Genomic DNA, 25,377 nt, shown 5'->3' on the forward strand with positions numbered 1-25,377 from the left:
ATCCTCCTTGAAGGTTCAGGCTGGGGTGTCAGAATAGGTTTTGATGTAACCAAGATGAGAATAAAGGAGAGATAGGTAGTATGTTTAAGGAAAGAGACCTTTTTTTTGGCTGTGAATGAAACAGAGTGTACAGATGAAGGGGAAGAATGGTTTGGAAATGTCTTTGGAAGAGTCAGGAGTTGGTGAGAGGGCAAGAGCTAAGGAAGGGGTAGCACTACTCTTGAATTAGGAGTTGTGGGTGCATATAAAAGAATGTAAGGAAGAGAGCTCTAGACTCATGAGGGTGAAAATGAAATTGGATTGCAAGATGTCAGTGGTTATTACTGCTTACGCACCTGGCCTTGAGAAGAAAGTTCATGAAAGGCAAGTGTTTTGAGAGCAGCTGAGTGAGTGTGTCAGCAGTTTTGATACAAGAGACTGGGTGTTAGTGATGGTTGATTGAAATGCAAAGGTAAGTGATATGGCAGTTAAGGGTATAATTGGGGGCCTAGTATATTCACCATAGAAATGGTGAACACCTAATGGAGTTGTAGTCCTAAAAAAGGAATAGTGTTTGGGAATACTTGGTTTGATAAGATGTGTGTGAGTAGGAAAGATGGATAGCTGGTATTACTGGATTATAGATAATAGAAAGGCTTTTGGACTTTTGATGTGAATGTGCTGAGAGGGGCATCTGGTAGGATGTCTTATCATTGCCTTGTTGAGGCCATGGTGAAGATTTGTAGAAGATAGAAAAAAGGAAATGTTATGGGTGAGAAGATAGTGGTGAGAGGAGAGAGCCTGAAAAAGAGACTTGTGTGAAGAAATGCTAGGAAAGATTATATGTAAAATGGCAAAAGGTGAGTGTATACAAAGAGTGTAAACAGAGGGAGTGGATGAGGAATGGTAGGTGTTTAGGGAAGCAGGGCTGGCATTGTAAGAGATGTGTGGCATGTGTAAGGTGGGAGGTGGGCAATTTAGAAGTGGTAGTGAGTGGTGGAATGACAAAGTAAAATTGTTAGTGAAAGACAAAAGGTAGGTATATGGGCAGTACTTACATGGAAGGAGTGCAAATGATTGGGAAATGTATATGAGAGTGGCAGGAGGTCAAGAGGAAGGTGCAGGGATTGAAGAATAGGGCAAATGGGAATTGGGGTTAGCAATTATCAGTAAAATTTAAGGAGTATGAGATGTTTTTGGAAGGAGATTAACAGCACATGAAAAACAGAACAAATGGGTACAACAGTGAGGGGCAGTTTGGGAAAGTGGTAATAGGTAATGAAGTGAGAAGATTGGGTGAGCATTTGAAGAACTTTGAATGTCTTTGATGAAGGGATGGTAGATGTAGGGTGATTAGGTCAGGGTGGAATGCAAAGTGGTTTGATGAAGAGAGAACTCATGAAAGCCTCATACCTGATGAAATTTTGGAAAGGCAGCTGGAGTGGATGGTATTGCTATTAAATTTGTTAAGAAAGGTGATGACTGTATTCTTAATAGGTTTGTTGAGATTGGTAATGTATGTATGGGTTATGGTGAGGTACCTGAGAATTGACAGAATACTTCTATAGTGCCATTGTATAAAAGCAAGGGGGATAAAGGTGAATGTTCAAACTACAGAGGTATAAGTTTGTTGAGTATTCTTGTTAAGTTGTATGGGAGGTTATTGATTGAGAGGGTGAAGACATGTACAGAACATCAGATTGGGGATGAATAATGGTTTTACAAGTGGTAAAGGATGTGTAGATCAGATGTTTGCTTTGCAGAATGTGTGAAAAATAGTTAGAAAACTGATGGATTTGTATATAGCATTTATGAATCTGGAGAAAGCTTATGATAGGGTTGATAGAGATGCCTCTTGGAAGGTTTCAAGAATATACAGCATGGGAGGAAAGCTGTTATAAGCAGTAAGAAGGTTTATTAAGAAAGTAAGGCACGTGTACGAGTAGGAAGAGAGGGGAATGCATGGCTCCAAGTGAAGACTGATCTGTGGTATGGGTGTGTGTGATGTCACCATGGTTGTTTAACTTGTTTATGGATGGGGTGGTGAAGGAGGTAAATGCAAAAGACCTGGGGAGAGGAGTAAGCATGTAGTCTGTAGGGAATGAGAGGGCCTGGGAAGTGAGTCAGTTATGGTTTGCTGATGATGCATCTTTAGTAGCTGATTCAAGTGTAAAATTGCAGTAGTTGGTTGTGGAAAGAGGAGTGGTATGGACAGGAATGAATGATTATCAGGGAAGAGAGATAGGAGGACATGTAATTGTGCTATCAATGAGACTATGAGTTGGTGTTACAGAGCATGGATGGAATGGATCCAGAGTAGTGTAGGTGAAAGGAAAGACTGGAATTGTGAAGTTTGCTTGAGTATATGTACATGCACTTGTGAATATGACAACTGTGTGAGGTAAGTATGAAATGAAGCATTTCTGAAGAACTTTGAATGACTATATAGATAGTTTTGAGAAGGAGAGAAAGGTGGTTGTAATGGATGTTTCATGAATGCAGAGGTAGGATGTGATGAAATTGGGAAATGGGGTTCTTGAGAAGTAGAGAAAGGTGGTTGTAATGGGTGTTTCATGAATGCAAAGGTAGGATGCGATGAAATTTGGAAATGAGAAGAACCTGGAGTGAATAAGAATGGAAGTTATCTTTTTGATGTCTGTGCTGAGAACAGGTTATTCCTTGCAAACACCTTTTTTCAGCACAGGATAATCCTCAGGTATACATGGATGAGAAATGATGGAAGATAAAAACGAGAGATTGATTGACTGTAGCAAAGAATGGAAGGTTGAGAAAGGCTATGCTAGATGCCAGACTTGTGAAAAGATTCTTTAGAGACTCTGATGACCATTTTGCATTTCTTATGCGGGTGAGGACCATGGAGAAGTGGAGGTATGATGTAAGGAGAAATGGACAGTTGAAATTATTGGCAAGCAAGAATATGAATTAAAAAGAATGCAGTGAGGAGTATAAAAGGAAGCTGATCATACATTTAGGTGAAAGTGCATTGAATGTAGGGATCCAGTCATTTGTGAATGATGTATTTAAAATGCTTAGAGAAAGACTGTTAAATGTTGTAGAATTAGTAGTTGGATACAAGGTTGTGAGATCTAGGAATAAAAAATGAATGAATCAGTGGAAGTTTAGCAAAGGAGGAGGGAAGAATAGATGTGTAACCAGAATTCTTAGAGGAAAGTAATGAAAGAGTTGATGAAAATTTCAGAAGAAAATTGACTGAAAAACTTAGGGGAAACAAGAAATTGTACTGGAAGAAAGTGAAAAAGGAAAGAAGTGGATGTAAGAGTGGAAATGTTAATGTGACAGGTAAGGAAGGGTAGTTGCTGAATCACAATTTGGAAGTAAAAGTAAGATGGAAAGAGTATTTTGAAGAACTGATGAATGTGGAAGATGATGAAGTGCATTTGTTACATGCAGGGGTATGGAGGCTGGAAGGAATAGGGTACAAGTACATGAACCTAAAATAAGAAGGGAGGAAAAAGGGCATCAGGAAAGGTACTAGGAATGGATGGAATTATGGCTTAGCTGTTGAATCATGCAGGAGAAAGTGTGATAGAGTGGATACATTTGATATGTGATTCAGCATGGAAACAGAACATTGTGCCTGGGGATTGGGAGAAAGCTATTATTCCTTTATTCTAAGGAAAAAGATGCTGTGGATATATGCAGCAAATGTAGGGGAATAAGTCTGTTAAGTATACCAGGAAAAGTGTATGCAAGAATATTTATGGATACAGTGATGGAAGTGACTGAATTTGCAATAAGTAATGATCAAGGGGGTTTTAGGAAAGTTAGGGAATGTATGGATCAGATTTTTGTAGAGAGAATGACTGTGAAAAGTATTTAGTGAAAGAAGTTTTATTCAGCTTTTATGGATCTGAAGAAAATATATGACAGAGTTGAGTGGAATATGTCATGGGATGAGTTAAGGACTTATTGGGTAGAGGGACAACTGTTGGATGGGGTGAAAGACTTCTGTAGAGGAATGAATGCATGTCTAAAAGTGGATGGAGAGTTGAGTGAAAGTTTCGTTATATATGTGGGTGTGAGGCAGGGCTGTGTGATGTCACCGTGGCTTTTTGATGTATTTATGGGTGGAGTGATAATAGGGGTGAAAGCAAAATTAGGGAAAGGGGTTGTAGAGATGGAGTATGCTCATTAGGTATGGTGGCAAGTGACAACCCTGTTGTGGATGATTTTGTGTTGTATGCTGAGAGTAGAAAGGATTTGCTGAAGGTTGTGTGTTTTATGATGTGTGTAAGCATAGGCATTTGAGGGTAAATGCAAATAAAAGTACAGTAATGGTGTTTGAAAGGAAACAGAATGAAAATATAGATTTTGCAAAATCCTTTTGAATAAAAGGTGTCATAAACTATTATAGATATGAAGGGATAGACACTGGAAGAGGTGTGAGAATTTAAGTATTTAGGAGCTGTCTTGGGTAAGCCTGGTGATATTGAAGGAGAGATAAAAGAGAGCAGTACAGGTAGAAAAGTCATTGGGTCCCTTAATAGAATAATGAAAGGTATAGGTATAAGTGTGGAAGTGTAGAAAGGATTAAGGGACTGCATAGTCTTCCCAACCCTGACCTATGCAGCCGAATATGGACATGGAATGATTCACAGATGTCAGATACCCAGACTGTAGGAATGAGCTATTTGAGAGGAGTGTGTATTATGACTGGATGGAATGAAGAAAGAAATGAAGGGGTGTATGAGTGATGCGGTATGCCAGGGAGTGCAAAAGGAATGAATTGTAGAATGCTAGAGTGGGTGAAACATAATACTTTGAGGTGGTTTGGGCAAATGGAAAGAATGCAAGACTGGGAGTTTATAAGGAGAAGAGTGTATGATGATACAGTTAAAGGGGTTGATGTTAGAGGAGGACCACCTGTGACATGAAATACAGTGGAAGAATACAGAAGTGAAAGAAATGGTGGAAGAATGCATGGAATGGTATATGCAAGGGAGGCATGTAAGGACAGGGGTAAGTGGAGACTCTTGTGCTGTGGCTACCCCCTTGATGAGGCTTTAGAGACATAGATAGATAGGTGATTGGTTCTCAGTGAATGTAGGTTTGCGGCAGGGGTGTGTGATGTCTCCATGGTTGTTTAATTTGTTTATGGATGGGGTTGTTAGGGAGGTGAATGCAAGAGTTTTGGAAAGAGGGGCAAGTATGAAGTCTGTTGTGGATGAGAGAGCTTGGGAAGTGAGTCAGTTGTTCGCTGATGATACAGCGCTGGTGGCTGATTCATGTGAGAAACTGCAGAAGCTGGTGACTGAGTTTGGTAAAGTGTGTGAAAGAAGAAAGTTAAGAGTAAATGTGAATAAGAGCAAGGTTATTAGGTACAGTAGGCTTGAGGGTCAAGTCAATTGGGAGGTAAGTTTGAATGGAGAAAAACTGGAGGAAGTAAAGTGTTTTAGATATGTGGGAGTGGATCTGGCAGCGGATGGAACCATGGAAGTGGAAGTGAATCATAGGGTGGGGGAGGGGGCAAAAATCCTGGGAGCCTTGAAGAATGTTTGGAAGTCGAGAACATTATCTCGGAAAGCAAAAATGGGTATGTTTGAAGGAATAGTGGTTCCAACAATGTTGTATGGTTGCGAGGCGTGGGCTATGGATAGAGTTGTGCGAAGGAGGGTGGATGTGCTGGAAATGAGATGTTTGAGGACAATGTGTGGTGTGAGGTGGTTTGATCGAGGGGGGGAGGGGGATGTTATTCCATGTGTGGCGAGGTGGTGATGGGAATGAATAAAGGCAGACAGTGTGAATTGTGTGCATGTGTATATATGTATGTGTCTGTGTGTGTCTATATATGTGTACATTGAGATGTATAGGTATGTATATTTGCGTGTGTGGACATGTATGTATATACATGTGTATGGGGGTGGGTTGGGCCATTTCTTTCGTCTGTTTCCTTGCGCTACCTCGCAAATGCGGGAGACAGCGACAAAGCAAAATAATAAAAAAAAATATATAAATAATCGCTGCTTCCTGCATCAACGAGGTAGCACCAGGAAACAGATGAAGAATGGCCCATCCACTCATACACATATACATACATATACATACACAGACATACATATACACACTTCCTTGCCTTCATCCATTCCTGTCACTACCCTGACCCACAGGAAACAGCATCGCTACCCCCTGCTTTAGCGAGGTAGTGCCAGGAAAACAGACAAAAAGGTCACATTCGTTCACACTCAGTCTCTAGCTGTCATGTGTAATGCACCGAAATGGAACATATTCGCATCATCAGGGGAGATGCAAGAGAGATATATAACAGTCAGTTGATATACAACAAAGAGATGTAGCTAGGATGCCATTTGATGAACAAATGACTACCCAAATGGAAGTCAAGTGTGTTCAAGTCTGGCAACATGCCTATCATAAAATGAATTATGTGGACAAGAAAAGGAATTGCTTACAAATTTGATCAACAATAAAGCTATCCTATTTGCATAGGCCTTAACTAATGTTAATGTCACAATTCTTTATGCATTTAATAATAGAACATTCAATGAAATTTCTCATGGTACAGGATTTAGAGTTAATAATTGAGATGGCAGTACTCTAATCAGTACAGTGATCATAATTTTTAACATGATTAAACAAGTTATTTGATTCTTGTCCTGTTCTTGTACTATATATATGTTGCTTAAGTCTAACAGAAAGATCCACATTTCCCTGTTCCCTCCACCTCTGACACATATATCCTCTATGTCAATCTTTCCTCACTCATTCTCTCCATGTGTCCAAACATTTTCAACACACCCTCTTCTGCTCTGTCAACCATAGTCTTTTTATTACCACACATCATTCTTACCCTTTCATTACTTACTTGATCAAACCACCTCACACCACATATTGTCATCAGACATTTCATTTTCAACACATCCACCCTCCTCCATACAACCATATCTATAGTCCATGCCTCGCAACCATATAACATTGTTGGAACTACTATTCCTTCAAACGTACCCATTTTTGCTCTCCGATATAATGTTCTCACCTTCCAAACATTCTTCAATGCTCCCAGAACCTTCGCCCCCTTCCCCCACCCTATGACTCACTTCCGCTTTCATGTTTCCATCTGCTGCTCAGTCCACTTCCAGATATCTAAAACACTTCACTTCCTCCAGTTTTTCTCCATTCAGCTTACCTCCCAATTAATTTGTCCTTCAACCTTACTGAACCTAATAACTTTGTTCTTATTCACATTTACTCTCAACTTTCTCCTTTCACACTTTTTACCAAATTCAGTCAACAACTTTTGTAGTTTCTCACCCAAATCAGCCACCAGCGATGTATCATCAGCGGACAACAACTGACTCACTTCCCATGGCCTCTCATCTACAACAGACTGCATACTTGCCCCTCTCTCCAAAACTCTTACATTCACCTCCTTAACCTCCCCATCCATAAACAAATTAAACAACCATGGGGACATCACTCACCCTTCCCGCAAACCAACATTCACCAGGAACCAGTCACTCTCCTCTCTTCCTATTCATACACATACCTTCCATCCTTGGTAAAAACTTTTCATTGCTTCAAGCAACTTACCTCCCACACCATAGTCTTTTAAAACCTTACACAAAGTATCCCTATCAACCCTATCATATGCCTTTTCCAGATCCATAAATACTACATACAAATCCATCTGTTTTTTCAAGTATTTCTCACATAAACTTCTTCAAAGCAAACACCTGATCCACACATCCTCTACCACTGCTGAAACCACACTGCTCTTGCCCAGTCTGATGCTTTGTACATGTCTTTACTTTCTCAATCAGTACCCTCCCATATAATTTCCCAGGAATACTCAACAAACTTGTTCCTCTGTAATTTGAACACTCACCTTTATCCCCTTTCCCTTCATACAATGGCTTTATGCATGCATTCCGCCAATCCATCAGGCACTTCATATATATATATATATATATATATATATATATATATATATATATATATATATATATATTTTTTTTTTTTGTCGCTGTTTCCCGCGTTTGCGAGGTAGCGCAAGGAAACAGACGAAAGAAATGGCCCAACCCACCCCCATACACATGTATATACATACATCCACACACACATATATACATACCTACACAGCTTTCCATGGTTTACCCCAGACGCTTCACATGCCTTGATTCAATCCACTGACAGCACGTCAACCCCGGTATACCACATCGCTCCAATTCACTCTATTCCTTGCCCTCCTTTCACCCTCCTGCATGTTCAGGCCCCGATCACACAAAATCTTTTTCACTCCATCTTTCCACCTCCAATTTGGTCTCCCTCTTCTCCTCGTTCCCTCCACCTCCGACACATATGTTCTCTTGGTCAATCTTTCCTCACTCATTCTCTCCATGTGCCCGAACCATTTCAAAACACCCTCTTCTGCTCTCTCAACCACGCTCTTTTTATTTCCACACATCTCTCTTACCCTTACGTTACTTACTCGATCAAACCACCTCACACCACACATTGTCCTCAAACATCTCATTTCCAGCACATCCATCCTCCTGCGCACAACTCTGTCCATAGCCCACGCCTCGCAACCATACAACATTGTTGGAACCACTATTCCTTCAAACATACCCATTTTTGCTTTCCGAGATAATGTTCTCGACTTCCACACATTCTTCAAGGCCCCCAGAATTTTCGCCCCCTCCCCCACCCTATGATCCACTTCTGCTTCCATGGTTCCATCCGCTGCCAGATCCACTCCCAGATATCTAAAACACTTCACTTCCTCCAGTTTTTCTCCATTCAAACTCACCTCCCAATTGACTTGACCCTCAACCCTACTGTACCTAATAACCTTGCTCTTATTCACATTTACTCTTGACTTTCTTCTTTCACACACTTTACCAAACTCAGTCACCAGCTTCTGCAGTTTCTCACATGAATCAGCCACCAGCGCTGTATCATCAGCGAACAACAACTGACTCACTTCCCAAGCTCTCTCATCCCCAACAGACTTCATACTTGCCCCTCTTTCCAAAACTCTTGCATTCACCTCCCTAACAACCCCATCCATAAACAAATTAAACAACCATGGAGACATCACACACCCCTGCCGCAAACCTACATTCACTGAGAACCAATCACTTTCCTCTCTTCCTACACGTACACATGCCTTACATCCTCGATAAAAACTTTTCACTGCTTCTAACAACTTGCCTCCCACACCATATATTCTTAATACCTTCCACAGAGCATCTCTATCAACTCTATCATATGCCTTCTCCAGATCCATAAATGCTACATACAAATCCATTTGCTTTTCTAAGTATTTCTCACATACATTCTTCAAAGCAAACACCTGATCCACACATCCTCTACCACTTCTGAAACCACACTGCTCTTCCCCAATCTGATGCTCTGTACATGCCTTCACCCTCTCAATCAATATCCTCCCATATAATTTACCAGGAATACTCAACAAACTTATACCTCTGTAATTTGAGCACTCACTCTTATCCCCTTTGCCTTTGTACAATGGCACTATGCACGCATTCCGCCAATCCTCAGGCACCTCACCATGAGTCATACAGACATTATTAACCTTACCAACCAGTCAACAATACAGTCACCCTCTTTTTTAATAAATTCCACTGCAATACCATCCAAACCTGCTGCCTTGCCGGCTTTCATCTTCCGCAAAGCTTTTACTACCTCTTCTCTGTTTACCAAATCATTTTCCCTAACCCTCTCACTTTGCACACCACCTCGACCAAACCACCCTATATCTGCCACTCTATCATCAAACACATTCAACAAACCTTCAAAATACTCACTCCATCTCCTTCTCACATCACCACTACTTGTTATCACCTCCCCATTTGCGCCCTTCACTGAAGTTCCCATTTGCTCCCTTGTCTTACGCACTTTATTTACCTCCTTCCAGAACATCTTTTCATTCTCCCTAAAATTTAATGATACTCTCTCACCCCAACTCTCATTTGCCCTTTTTTTCACCTCTTGCACCTTTCTCTTGACCTCCTGTCTCTTTCTTTTATACATCTCCCACTCAATTTCATTTTTTCCCTGCAAAAATCGTCCAAATGCCTCTCTCTTCTCTTTCACTAATACTCTTACTTCTTCATCCCACCACTCACTACCCTTTCTAATCAACCCACCTCCCACTCTTCTCATGCCACAAGCATCTTTTGCGCAATCCATCACTGATTCCCTAAATACATCCCATTCCTCCCCCACTCCCCTTACTTCCATTGTTCTCACCTTTTTCCATTCTGTACTCAGTCTCTCTTGGTACTTCCTCACACAAGTCTCCTTCCCAAGCTCACTTACTCTCACCACCCTCTTCACCCCAACATTCACTCTTCTTTTCTGAAAACCCATACAAATCTTCACCTTAGCCTCCACAAGATAATGATCAGACATCCCTCCAGTTGCACCTCTCAGCACATTAACATCCAAAAGTCTCTCTTTTGCGTGCCTGTCAATTAACACGTAATCCAATAACGCTCTCTGGCCATCTCTCCTACTTACATAAGTATACTTATGTATATCTCGCTTTTTAAACCAGGTATTCCCAATCATCAGTCCTTTTTCAGCACATAAATCTACAAGCTCTTCACCATTTCCATTTACAACACTAAACACCCCATGTATACCAATTATTCCCTCAACTGCCACATTACTCACCTTTACATTCAAATCACCCATCACTATAACCAGGTCTCGTGCATCAAATCCACTAACACACTCATTCAACTGCTCCCAAAACACTTGCCTCTCATGATCTTTCTTCTCATGCCCAGGTGCATATGCACCAATAATCACCCATCTCTCTCCATCAACTTTCAGTTTTACCCATATTAATCGAGAATTTACTTTCTTACATTCTATCACATACTCCCACAAGTCCTGTTTCAGGAGTATTGCTACTCCTTCCCATGCTATATATATATATATATATATATATATATATATATATATATATATATGGTGACTGAGTTTGGTAAAGTGTGTGGAAGAAGAAAGTTAAGAGTAAATGTGAATAAGAGCAAGGTTATTAGGTACAGTAGGGTTGAGGGTCAAGTCAATTGGGAGGTGAGTTTGAATGGAGAAAAACTGGAGGAAGTGAAGTGTTTTAGATATCTGGGAGTGGATCTGTCAGCGGATGGAACCATGGAAGCGGAAGTGGATCATAGGGTGGGGGAGGGGGCGAAAATTTTGGGAGCCTTGAAAAATGTGTGGAAGTCGAGAACAGTATCTCGGAAAGCAAAAATGGGTATGTTTGAAGGAATAGTGGTTCCAACAATGTTGTATGGTTGCGAGGCGTGGGCTATGGATAGAGTTGTGCGCAGGAGGATGGATGTGCTGGAAATGAGATGTTTGAGGACAATGTGTGGTGTGAGGTGGTTTGATCGAGTAAGTAACGTAAGGGTAAGAGAGATGTGTGGAAATAAAAAGAGCGTGGTTGAGAGAGCAGAAGAGGGTGTTTTGAAATGGTTTGGTCACATGGAGAGAATGAGTGAGGAAAGATTGACCAAGAGGATATATGTGTCGGAGGTGGAGGGAACGAGGAGAAGAGGGAGACCAAATTGGAGGTGGAAAGATGGAGTGAAAAAGATTTTGTGTGATCGGGGCCTGAACATGCAGGAGGGTGTAAGGAGGGCAAGGAATAGAGTGAATTGGAGCGATGTGGTATACAGGGGTTGACGTGCTGTCAGTGGAGTGAATCAAGGCATGTGAAGCGTCTGGGGTAAACCATGGAAAGCTGTGTAGGTATGTATATTTGCGTGTGTGGACGTGTGTATGTACATGTGTATGGGGGGGGGGGGTTGGGCCATTTCTTTCGTCTGTTTCCTTGCGCTACCTCGCAAACGCGGGAGACAGCGACAAAGTATAAAAAAAAAAAAAAAAAAAATATATATATATATATATATATTTATCATTATCCCTGGGGATAGGGGAGAAAGAATACTTCCCACGTATTCCCTGCGTGTCGTAGAAGGCGACTAAAAGGGGAGGGAGCGGGTGGCTGGAAATCCTCCCCTTTCTTGTTTTTTTTAATTTTCCAAAAGAAGGAACAGAGAAGGGGGTCAGGTGAGGATATTCCCTCTAAGGCCCAGTTCTATGTTCTTAACGCTACCTTGCTAACGCGGGAAATGGCAAATAGTATGAAAAAAAAAAAAAAATATATCTATCTATTATTTTATTTTGCTTTGTCGCTGTCTCCTGCGTTAGCGAGGTAGCGCAAGGAAACAGACAAAAGAATGGCCCAACCCACCCACATACACATGTATACAAATACACGTCCACACATGCAAATATACATACCTATACATCTCAACGTATACATATATATATACTGTACACACGGACATATACATGTATACACATGTACATAATTCATACTGTCTGCCTTTATTCATTCCCATCGCCACCCCGCCACACATGAAATAACAACCCCCTCCCCCCACATGTGCGCGAGGTAGCGCTAGGAAAAGACAACAAAGGCCACATTCGTTCACACTCAGTCTCTAGCTGTCATGCAATAATGCACCAAAACTACAGGATATATGTGTCAGAGGTGGAGGGAACGAGGAGAAGTGGGAGACCAAATTGAAGGTGGAAAGACGGAGTGAAAAAGATTTTGAGTGATCGGGGCCTGAACATGGAGGAGGGTGAAAGGCATGCAAGGAATAGAGTGAATTTTACATGACAGCTAGAGACGAGTGTGAACGAATGTGGCCTTTGTTGTCTTTTCCTAGCGCTACCTCGCGCACATGTGGGGGGAGGGGGTTGTTATTTCATGTGTGGCGGGGTGGCGATGGGAATGAATAAAGGCAGACAGTATGAATTATGTACCTGTGCATATATGTATATGTCTGTGTGTGTATATATATATGTATACATTGAGATGTATAGGTATGTTTATTTTACGTGTGTGGATGTGTATGTATATACATGTGTATGTGGGTGGGTTGGGCCATTCTTTCGTCTGTTTCCTTGCGCTACCTTGCTAACGCGGGAGACAGCGACAAAGTAAAATAAATTTCAATAAATAATGCTTATTTTATATTCATCATACTTTGTCACTGTCTCCCGTGCCATACATACCTATACATTTCAGTGTATACATATATATACATACACAGACATATACATATATACACATGTACATAATACATAATTGCTGCCTTTATTCATTCCCATTGCCATCCTGCCACACATGAAATGACACCCCCCTCCCCCCGCATACGTGCGAGGTAGCGCTAGGAAAAGACAACAAAGGCCACATTTGTTCACACAGTCTCTAGCTGTCATGTATAATATACATATATGCCCTGGTTCAATCCATTGACAGCACATTGACCCCAGTATACCACAATGTTCCAATTCACTCTATTTCTTGCACACCTTTCACCCTTCTGTATGTTCAGGCCCTGATTGCTCAAAATCTCTTTCACTCCATTCCTCCACCTTCAATTTGGTCTCCTGCTTTTCCTTCTTCCCTCCACCTCTGACACATACATCCTCTCTGTCAATTTTTCCTCACTCATTCTCCCCATGAGTCCAAACCATTTCAACACACCCTCTTCTGCTCTCTCAACCACCCTCCTTTTATTACCACACATTTCTCTTACCCTTTCATTACTTAATCAAACCCCCTCACTCCACATATTGTCCTCAAACATCTCATTTCCAGCATATCCACCCCCTCCGCACAACCCTATCTATAGCCCATGCCTCACAACCATATAACATTGTTGGAACCACTATTCCTTCAAACATACCCATATTTGCTCTCTGTGATAACGTTCTTGCCTTCCACACATTCTTCAATGCTCCCAGAATCTTTTCTCCTTCCCCCACCCAGTGACTCACCTCCACTTCCATGGTTCCATCTGCTACTAAATCCACTCCTAGACATCTGAAACACTTCACTCTCTCCAGTTTTTCTTCATTCAAACTCACCTCCCAATTAACTTGTCCCTCAGTCCTACTGAACCTAATAACCTTGCTGTAATTCACATTTACTCTCAGCTTTCTTCTTTCACACACTTTACCAAACTCAGTCACGAACTTCTGCCGTTTTTTACCCGAATCAGCCACCAGTGCTCTATCATCAGCGAACAACAACTGACTCACTTCCCAAGCGATCTCATCCTCAACAGACTGCATACTTGCCCCTCTCTCCGAAACTCTTGCATTCCCCTCCCTAACCACCCCATCCATGAACAAGTTAAACAACCATGAGACATCACATGCCCCTGCCACAAGCTGACAATCACTGGGAACCAATCACTCTCCTCTCTCCCTACTCATACACATGCCTTACATCCTTGGTAAAAACTTTTCACTGCTAGCAACTCACCTCCTACAAAGCATCTCTATCCACCCTTTCATAATTTGAACACTCAATCTTATCCCCTTTGCCTTTGTACAATGGCATTATGCATGCATTCTGCCAATCCTCTGGCACTTCACCATGATCTGTACATACATTGAATATCCTTACCAACCAATCAATGACACAGCACCCCCTTTTCTTATGAATATCCTTACCAATCAATCAATGACACAGTCACCCCATTTTCTTATAGATTCCACTGCAATACCATCCAAACCTGCTGCCTCATGCTTTTCATCTTTCACAAGGCTTTCACTACTTCTCTGTTCACCAAACCATTCTCCCTGACCCTCTCACTTCGCACACCACCCCGACCAAAATATCCTGTATCTGCCACTCTATCATCAAACACATTCAATAAACCTTCAAAAATTCACTCCATCTCCCTCTCACATCATCACTACTTGTTATTACCTTCCCATTCGCCCCCTTTACCAATGTTCTCATTTGTTCTCTCGTCTTATGCACTTTATTTACCTCCTTCCAAAACATCTTTTTATTCTAACTAAAATTTAATGATACTCTCTCACTCCAACTCTCATTTGCCCTCTTTCTCACCTCTTGCACCTTTCTCTTAATCTCCTCCCACTTTCTTTTATACATCTCCCAGTCATTTGAACTAATTCCCTGCAAAACTCATCCAGACGCCTCTCTCTTCTCTATCACTAACAATTTTACTTCTTCATCCCACCATTCACTACCCTTTCTAATCTGCCCACTTCCCACCTTTCTCATACCACATGCATCTTTTGCACAAACTATCACTGCTTCCCTGAATACATCTCATTCCTCCCCCACTCACCTTACGTCATTTGCGCTCACCCTTTGCCATTCTGCACTCAATCTTTCCTGTTACTTTCTTTTTTCCAAGCTCACTTACTCCCACTACTCTCTTCTCCCCAACATTCTCTCATATTTTCTGGAAACCACTACAAATCTTCACCTTCACCTCCACAAGATAGTGATTGGACATCCCTCCAAAACCACAGCTCCCTTTCCACATCCAAGCCCCGCAGACCTTTCCATGGTTTACCCCAGATGCTTCACATGCCCTGGTTCAATCCAATGACAGCACGTCGACCCCGGTATACCACATCGTTCCAGTTCACTCTATTCCTTGCACGCCTTTCACCCTCCTGTATGTTTAGGCCCCAATCGCTCAAAATCTTTTTCACTCCATCCTTCCACCTCCAATTTGATCTCTCACTTCTCGTTCCCTCCACCTCTGACACATATATCCTCTTTGTCAATCTTTATGTGACCAAACCATTTCAATACACCCTCTTCTGCTCTCTCAACCACACTCTTTTTATTACCACACATCTCTCTTACCCTTTCATTACTTACTCAGTTAAACCACCTCACATCACATATTGTTCTCAAACATCTCATTTCCAACACTTCCACCCTCCTCCACATAACCCTATCAATCACCCATGCCTCACAACCATATAACATTGTTGGAACCACTATTCCTTCAATCATACTCATTTTCGCTCTCCGAGATAATGTTCTCGCCTTCCACACTTCTTCAGTGCTCCCAGAACCTTTGCCCCCTCCCACACCCTGTGATTCACTTCCGCTTCCATGGTTCCATCCGCTGCCAAATCCACTCCCAGATATCTAAAACACTTCACTTCCTCCAGTTTTTCTCCATTTAAACTTACCTCCCAACTTACTTGTCCCTCAACCCTACTGAACCTAATAACCTTGTAATTATTCACATGTACTCTCAGCTTTCTTCTTTCACACACTTTACCAAACTCAGTCACCAACTTCTGCAGTTTCTCACCCGAATCAGCCACAAGCGCTGTATCATCAGTGAACAACAACTGACTCACTTCCCAAGCCCTCTCATCCACAACAGACTTCATACTTGCCCCTTTCTCCAAAACTCTTGCATTCACCTCCCTAACAACCCCATCCATAAACAAATTAAACAGCAATGGAGACATCACACACACCTGCTGCAAACTGACATACACTTGGAACCAATCGCTTTCCTGTCTTCCTACTCATGCACACGCCTTACAGCCTCGATAAAAACTTTTCACTGCTTCTAGCAACTTACCTCCCACACCATATACTCATAATACCTTCCACAAAGCATCTCTATCAACTCTTATCATATGCCTTCTCCAGATCCATAAAAGGTACATACAAATCCATCTGCTTGTCTAAGTATTTCTCACATACATTCTTCAAAGCAATCACCTGATCCACACATCCTCTACCACTTCTGAAACCACACTGCTCCTCCCCAATATGGTGCTCTCTACATGCCTTGACCCTCTCGATCAATACCCTCCCATATAATTTCCCAGGAATACTCCACAAACTTATGCCTCTGTAATTTGAACACTCACCTTTATCCCCTTTGCCTTTGTACAGTGGCACCATACATGCATTCCGCCAATCCTCAGACATTTCACCATGAACCCTTCATACATTGAATATCCTCACCAACCAGTCAACAACACAGTCACCCCCTTTTTAATAAATTCCACAGCAATACCATCCAAACTTGCCACCTTGCTGGCTTTCATCTTCCACAAAACTTTCACTGCCTCTTCTCTGTTTACCATATTATATTTACAAGCTATAATGTGTAAGGACAAGGTCAAATATAGATAGCATATCATCTTTCCTAGATCTCATATGCTGTACCATGGCCATATAAGACATAAGACATTCCCCTCCTCCATCCCTATAGAAGATCTTCCTTTATGTTTCAGTGCTATACTAAGGCCATATAAGATAGGTTAGCTCACTTTTTTGTACATATCTTTTACTTTTATATGTATGTTTTTCATGTTATAATGGGAAAAAGAAAATTTGATGACCCTTTATTTTTTCAAATCATGGTTGACATTAGGCATTCTTCCAACATTTAAAGGCCAAGGATTCTCTTACTGATGAGATTAGCATAAGAGGTAGAGGGCTCTAGAAAAATATCTTTATTAGACACTGCTGCCTTAATCTTGCCAACACCTCTAGAAGAGAATGATCCAGTTCAGAGGCCAAATTTATATTAACGTTCAGGTTCTTTCTTTAAGATTTTGTTTTCTTTAGTGTTTCACAAGGTTCCACTAACTCATGTTGAGTATGCTTACTGATGCTCTCAGGGCTCTGTCCATAGGTGAACATTGTAGGTTTAGAAGTGTGAAAACATTTTCTCTTATCAAGGCAGAGACCCATGAGTATCCATTTATTTTTCTCATTCTTTCTTTTTCCTCTCTTTTTAATTTTTTTCCAGCTTGAGGCACAGACTTGTAGGTAGTGAGTATTGAGAGTTGGTAGCTGGTAAGTGCCACTTACACCCTGTGTCAGGGACATCATAAACAAGGGCAGGTTGCTGCATGGTTGTTGGAGTCTCCATAAGTGCACATTTGCCAACCTCATAGATACTGTGGTTGTTAATCAAAGGGAAATCGTGATGAATACACCCTATTTAGATGCTAAAATGAAATGTTATATTTTCTCATTCTTTCTTTTCCCTCTATATTTATAAGTTTTTTTTCCAGCTTGAGGCACAGACATGTAGGCAGAGTGGTGAGAGTTGGCAGCTGGTCAAGTGCCACTTACCCTCTGTGCCAGTGACATCATAGGCAAGGGCAGGTTGCTGCATGGTTGTTAGGATCTCCATAAGTGCACATTTGCCACCCTCGTAGATACTGTGGTTGTTAATGAAAGTGAAATCGTGATGAATACACCCTATTTAGATGCTAAAATGAAATGTTATCTTCTGTGAGCAAGGGCTGTGTTAGTGCTCACAGAACTCTGCCTCCATTAGAATTTCAAAATGGCTTTTCATACTTCAAATCCTACATTTATAGAAAAAATGTTTAAAGATTTGTAATAGGTATTTAACATGATTACTAGTGCAGTTTATAATGAAGCCTAAAATAAATTCCTCAACAGAATCCACAGGTACAAATGATACTGAGGTAGAATCGGATACGGATACTGCATCAGGTGTGTCCTCTTTTTTTTTTTTTGCAGTATGTTGCCACGCTTGATAATGTTTGACTCACACATCAGTATGCTTATTCAGTTTATATCATGTGGAAGTATTTCTTAATCCATGTCTATCATATTTTACCCAAAAAGAAATTTTGCCTTGGAAGACAAATTTTGTGAAAGTTTTGTTGTTTGATTGTTAGCAGCCCCATACAGTATGTCATTTTCACACATGGTATACAGTTTATGAAAGGTAAAATTAGCTGTATTTTATGCTTGCATTGAATACGTGTAGCCTATCACTATGACACATGCTTTATATGTTAGTATACTAATGTATATCTTTTGATCTACACATCGCATATTCATCAGCATCCTTTTAACATAATGAAGTTGATACACTCTTTTGACAATTGGTGGGAAGGAAAGTGTGGGACCTTTGGACTCCCCTTGCTCATATGCTTGTGATACTTTTAGTCGTATGTGATGCATGATTATGTGAACTCCTTCCAGTGTTTGGGATTTCCTAAATTCACCATGGTGTTTACTCTAAAAATTTGTCAGTGTTGAATATGAGTGTATGAAGTGATTTAAGATGTTACTTCACATATATAGCTAATACCACAGTTTGATTAGTAAATATTGTAGTTTTCTTGTAATCAGGGTTAATGCCTTTTGATTATCTAGAATTTTTTTATGATAGCACGCTCATTCACTTACTGATAATGTTTACACTTCTAAGTTTGTAGTGAAGAGCTGAAATGGAATGATTCTCTTGGCTGAAGAAGTAGAAAAAACAGTGTTTTCTATGGTAAGCTTTTGACAAATCAGCCTATCAGGTAAGAAAATCCATCTTTCCCAGGAGGAGACAACCCCATGAAGTCATAGATTATTTTATCAGATGTTCTCAAAGGACTGTGCTGCTCAGTTATTCAAACCAGGTGATAATTTTGCTGCAGCTCTAACCAAGTGTAACTCTGGTAGTAATTGATACTTGTGTATAAGCGTTAACCGGAGTGAACACCAACAGCAATGCTATGCTGCTGCCATCACTTGTATGAGTGGAGGTACATACTCTCACCTTATTCCTAGACAGTTGATAGAGAAAAGCGTGTTGCGTATAAAGTTCAACCAATATGAATACTCTAAAAGACTCCAGTTTGGTGGTTTCATTCAGGTGTTACCAACACCTCCCTTGCCAATCCATATTCATCACTTATCCCAGAAAAAGCAAAAAGACCAAGAAATTATGGCTCACAACCATAACTTTGGTCATCTTTGATGTTCCACCTATTTGCAGGTCCAGTCTTGTGGACCAGTTTACCTTTTGTCTGACATTCATCATTGCTCATGCTGTAGTAAGTTTTTCCAGCCTTCATGTCCTCCAACATATATATCCTCTTTTTTCCTCTTGATCTAAAATTTTAAAAAAAGCCTCATACCTTTCTTTTGTCTTATCTTTCAGTAGACTTCTTCCTTGCAATATAGGTCTTATTAAGCTCTTTTCACGCTTTTACTTTTGATAAGCTCTTTCCTTCCATTTTACATAAACGTTCTTCATTGCATTGATGTTTTACCATTTATATTCATTATTGTACTCCAGGTCCACATTGCACAACTTACTAAGAGATTCTTATTTTTTACCTCTGAGGTCTATATTTCTGTACCATGCAGAATTATATTTCATATTAAGCATATTAAGGATTCTACTGTCCTTTTCTTCAGCTTCATGTCATACTTACCTTAGATTAGCCTTTGCTTTCTTTTTGAAAAATGCTCTACCAAGTGATTTTTGTCTTCATTTCTTTGATACAGTCTCTGTTCTAAGATATGACATATTTTGTGTATTTGAAATATTTTTTTCCTAAGTTGTTGGATTGTCAACACATATAATTACAGTTCCATGTTCTTTCCTTAGAGTTATCACTTCTTTCATTTTAGGCACTTTTACTTTCATTTTAAAAACATTTGCTATCCTAAGTAAATGAATAACCTTATACTGGAGACCTTCTTCTGTCCTGTTGACAAGTACCAGAGTACCATGTTTGATGCCCCTCTAACTTTCATTCTTATTTGAGGTTTCTCTCGCTATTGCCTGTGCATAATTTTTTAACAGTACAGGAGACAGGGAGCAGCCTTCTTTTATTTCCTAGTCCACCATTCCAGGTTTTGATTCTCCATCAGCAGCATGAATTGTAATGGTTGACCAAAAAATAGCTGCATAATTGATTCCAGCTTTTCTTATCAGTATTCAATTTTTTCTCTCAATTGTCAGCCTCTCCTGTAAGCTGTGAGATATTCTCTAAGATCCCAGGGATTTGAAAAATACTAATCTGTGCCTTCTTGTGTGGTATATGCTCATCTTCATTGATTACGTTTTACTAATTGTAGCCTTCAAATTCAATCTAGGTCCCCTCAGCCAGTCAGTAACCTTTACTCAATGATGACCTCATTGTCCCACCAGCAAACCCACAGGTTACACTGGTCACCTCATTATTCTCTGGATCCCTAGGCATGTCAAATCATCCTTTAACCTTCCTTTTTCTGTGGTTTCTTCCATCCTGCCAAGAATAAGTATCCTTATGTGATTAATTTATGCTATAGTATTTACAGTCCATGTATAGTGCATTATTTTGAAACATTTTTTACTGTTATGAAATCATTATGTATATTTAATGCTACTGTTTTCTGTTTCTCCATCTCCCTCTTTCTGATTTTGATTGGAACCTGAATGGGTCATATCCCTTTTTCTCAGAGGAGATTTTTAGTGAAGAGGCCCTTTAGAGGGGGAATACTTAGAGGTGGCAATTAGAGCTATATCTCAGCGACAGCATTGAATCAGGCCTTGGTGATGTGCAAATTTGGATTTTGCGCCAGTCAATCAAGTCTCCTCCTAATTCATCTGACCAATTGCCTGGCTTGTTTTTTCTAGGGCACTTTTGGTTGGGTTTCTGTACTCAGCTGAATTGCTCATGGCTGTAGAGAGTATCACATTTTGCATGAATATATAACTTAGTATTTTCAAAGTGGGAACCAAGTCAGAATATTTTAAGGCCCACTTAGCTTATTAGATGTAACATTAACCCTTTTGACTGATTCACCTTAGGAGTATCCTCTTCCTTTTGAGGTTTTCACTCTTCATGAGCTGTTACATATCTGATAGCCTATGTACATAACCAGAGTTCCTGGTGTACCATAATGAATTTGTTCAACAATATTCTTTCCTTTTGTGTGTAGTCATTGGGATATAAAAGCTAAATGCTAACCACATAGTTTCCAAAAAGTACCAACATCCCAGCTAGGATGCCAGTGATATAGTATACTGGTTGTTCTTTTTGTTGATGGCAGGCCAATCTAGGAAGATAGAGGGCATATCCAAAGGAGGAGCCTCCACAATGCTATTGAAGTGGTAGACATCGATGTTAGTAGCTGTATATACAGTAATGCAGTGCAGTAACTGCACATACAATAAGTGTTAGACAAGGTCATTTAATATCCCAAAGTCATTGTTAGGGGATGTGAGATTGGACCAGTGTACCTACAGTACTGTGTCCTGACTAGCCTACCAATGATATGCAGAAGTACACATGGAAGGAGTTTATTATACATTTTTGTTACGCCCAGTTTGGATTGTGTGATTATGTAAGTCATTTTTTTAGATACTTGAGGGAGGAGGTCAACCCAGGAGTCTGAGTGCAGTCTTTATAGTATTTATCCTTTAGGGCCATTGATGCCAACACTGGAGACTTGATTTCTGCCTGAGATTTGTTGGTGGTACATCTCTTCAGCAAAGAGAGTACCTACTTACCTACTTGTACCAGTGATGAGATTTATCTATAATTTCAGAACAAGCATGGATCACTTACCATATGTCTTGTTGGATAAAAAAGGCTATTCTTCTCAGCTGCCATCTGCATTACTTGATTATCTATTATTTCATGTAGGACTGATGTCAAATATTCTTTTTAATGTTTCTGTAGTTATTTTGTATTTGTTTATTATTTTTCTTGACAGTGCATGAATAATCATTAGAGCTTTGTGGTTAGGGTGTCATTATTTATGTCATAGGGTGGAGGGACCTATGAGCAGAGGCTACTGAAATGTGAGGCAGGGGTAATCTTTTTATTTTTACTCAGGGACTGATGGTTAGGTATAGCATGGTCTGGATCTAGTGCAGTTGCATAGAATTGAGTGCTGAGCATGTTTAGGTGGGATTCTTTTGGTAGGATCTTTGTTTCATTGTGTAGGTGTAGGCTTCTCTTTGCTGTTATCTGCTTATGGGTCAAGATAATCCAGAATCTTAGATTCCTAGCAGAGTGAAAGCCAAATGTAGAAATGCCATTTTGATAACTCATGAAGATGTCATCAACAAAACGTCATGCATTATGCTCAGTTTGATCCTTTAATCTGACCTCATGTAGATCTGTGTTGCCTGCTGAGAGGGATCTCACATAGGTCTACAATCCATGCTTTCTTGCCATCGGTTGTATTTCAGCTTATTTGTGGTGCTGGCACAAGATGCTTGATGCCTTCTCATACAGTAGTAACACATGTAATCTTCAGCTACCCTTCAGCCATGGTAGACTGCTAAGTGTAGATTGCATTTAGCAGTACAAATGATAGCCTGTTAGATGATAAAAAGAAACACGTGTTTCAAAGCTATATATAGATGAGTTTGGGACAATTGAAACATACTGACACCAGACTCTGTAGTGCATAAAGCGTTCTTAGTAATACGCTTCCACCAGGAGGTCTTACTTTTCTAAGGAAAAGTCGTGGCCTATTTCACTTGCCTCTTTGTTGCTTTTTATTAGTTTGGGACAAGTGAAACATATTGACACCACACTCTGTAGTGCATAAAGCGTTCTCAGTAATACGCTTCCACCAGGAGGTTTTATTTTTCTAAGGAAAAGTCGTGGCCTATTTCACTTGCCTCTGTTGCTTTTTCTCATAAATGATATTTTTCATTTCATGAAATGTGTTTTTCCTTTACTTAGAAATACATGTTTTGAGATACACTAGGAGATTTATGTGCCTGCTTAATTAGTTAATCTCTTAAGACTTATCCAGACTTTATAAAGGAAAAAATTACTTTTATTCTGCTTAACCTTCAGTCCCCTTTGGCAAGTAATATCTTTACACGGATTAAGAACTTTTTAATGGCTCAGAAAGACTGGAACACTTAATTTGAGGTAGTTAGCCTCTTCATTGAACTTCCTCAGAAACTTTTCACTGAAAAAACAAAAAGCCAACAAAGGTGTTTTTGGTACTTATCCTCCACCTCCACTCAGATTCTGTGGATCTACTCTGTGTGGCTCTGAGAATTCCTCCTTCAGGAATGAAAGGATTCCTGTATGTCTTTGATTCATCTCTGAAGATACCTGTTCACCTTTGTCTTTAGTCTTCACATCTAAGTTTTTCTCTGAAACCTGCTCCTCCGTGTGGGTACACTATCTTGCTTGCAGAATAAGCAGAGAGAGAAATATAGGTTTTGAATTTTTGAAAACACTTTCTTTTTGAGGTGGTTGTCCCATGAGCATTTTTTCCTGGGCTCCTTACCCTGTCATCTTCCTCTAAACATTTTTGTACCAAATATAACTGCTTTTGGATTGGTGCCTATGACCCATGGAAATGTCTTTTGTGAAGTAAAGAGCCACTGGATGATGGCATTGTGTTTGTGGTGTGCTCTAGCTGAGGGTAGGCACTGCCTCAAAGAAGGAGAAAGGAGAAAGGTTTTTAAAAAATCAGAACCTACATTTTTTTATCCTTAACAGGTTTCTTATATAAACTTATCAGTTATCTTTGGACAGGTTAGAATTATAAACATACATTTCAATTTTTCCACCTATTGTGTTAAATTAGAACAGTTGTAGCTATCTTTTATAGTTTCTAGGCACCATAATGGTTTTGATTTGTTCCCTGGAAAAAATATGCCACAAATTCTTCCATGAAAAACAGGAACTTGGAAACTACATGATAGTAGCTGGCATCCCACACCCCTCTTGGAACACTTGCTATCTATCTATCCATTTCCCTATTTATATCTCTAATGCCCATTCTCTCTTGGAGCTCCCATCAAGGGTTCGTCACAGCACAAGTATCTCCACTTATCTCATTCCGTATGTGTCTCTCTCATTTACATCATTCCATGCATTCTTCCACCATTCTCTCCCTCCAGTATTCCTCCACCCTATTTTCCCATGTCACAGGTGGTCTTTCTCTCACACCAACCGTTTTGATTGTGCTTTCATACTCTTTCCTAATAAACAACCTGTTTTGCATCATTTTGCACATGCCCAAACTACCTCAAAGTATTATGTTTCACCTATTCTACCACTCCACAACTCATTTCCTTTGCATTCTCTGCTATACCACATGTCAGATACATCCCTTCATTTCTTTCCTCATTCCATCTACTCACACCATGTGCTCTTCTCAAATAGCTCACTTCCACAGCCTGGATTCTTGACCTCTCTGACTCATTCTATGTCCATGTTTCAGCTACAAATGTTAAGAGTTGGGAGGACTGTGCTATCCCTTAATCCTCCTTTCACTTCCATACTTTCTCCTCTACCCTTCATTATTCTTTTAAGGAACCCAGTGACTCTTTTACCTTGCATTGCTCTCTCTTTTATCTCTTCTTCCATATCAACAAACTTACCCATGGCAGCTCCTGAATACTTGAATTCTCTTACTTCTTCCAGTCTTACTTCCCCAACATCCAAAGCACAAGATAATTCTCATGATCCCCATGTTCAGTGCCCTGTGAAGCATTGATTGGATAAATCTAGTTTTACATTATTTTTCCCCATCCAGCCAGAGAGAGGGTTTAAGAAAGATTAAAGTTGCTCTTTATCCAATTATCATTAGATTTTTCAAGAAAGATTGAAGTTGTCCTTTACTTAAGCATGTGTAGATGTTTTTCCTCATATTTTTTCATAAGTCTTTCATTTCCTGACAAGAAACAGAAAATATATTTCAGTTTCTAAAAGGGGAAACAGAAGAAGGAGTCAAGCAGGGAG

The 25,377-nt window shown here is 40.2% G+C and overlaps 1 protein-coding gene across 8 annotated transcripts in view; it reads left to right on the top strand.

Annotated features, from left to right (window-relative positions):
- Fas1 (fasciclin 1) overlaps positions 1 to 25,377 on the top strand; it is a 541,608-nt gene that overhangs the window by 481,460 nt on the left and 34,771 nt on the right. For 4 of the 8 annotated variants that reach the window (XM_071667100.1, XM_071667101.1, XM_071667102.1 and 1 more), the window contains one exon: positions 18,317 to 18,370. The exons of the other annotated variants lie outside the window; for them this stretch is intronic. In XM_071667100.1, the coding sequence (XP_071523201.1) occupies positions 18,317 to 18,370 (54 nt within the window). The remainder of the gene's footprint in view (positions 1 to 18,316; positions 18,371 to 25,377) is intronic. 8 annotated transcript variants of the gene reach the window in all.

Source organism: Panulirus ornatus, chromosome 11, assembly GCF_036320965.1.
Source record: "Panulirus ornatus isolate Po-2019 chromosome 11, ASM3632096v1, whole genome shotgun sequence".
Classification (NCBI taxonomy): domain Eukaryota; kingdom Metazoa; phylum Arthropoda; class Malacostraca; order Decapoda; family Palinuridae; genus Panulirus; species Panulirus ornatus.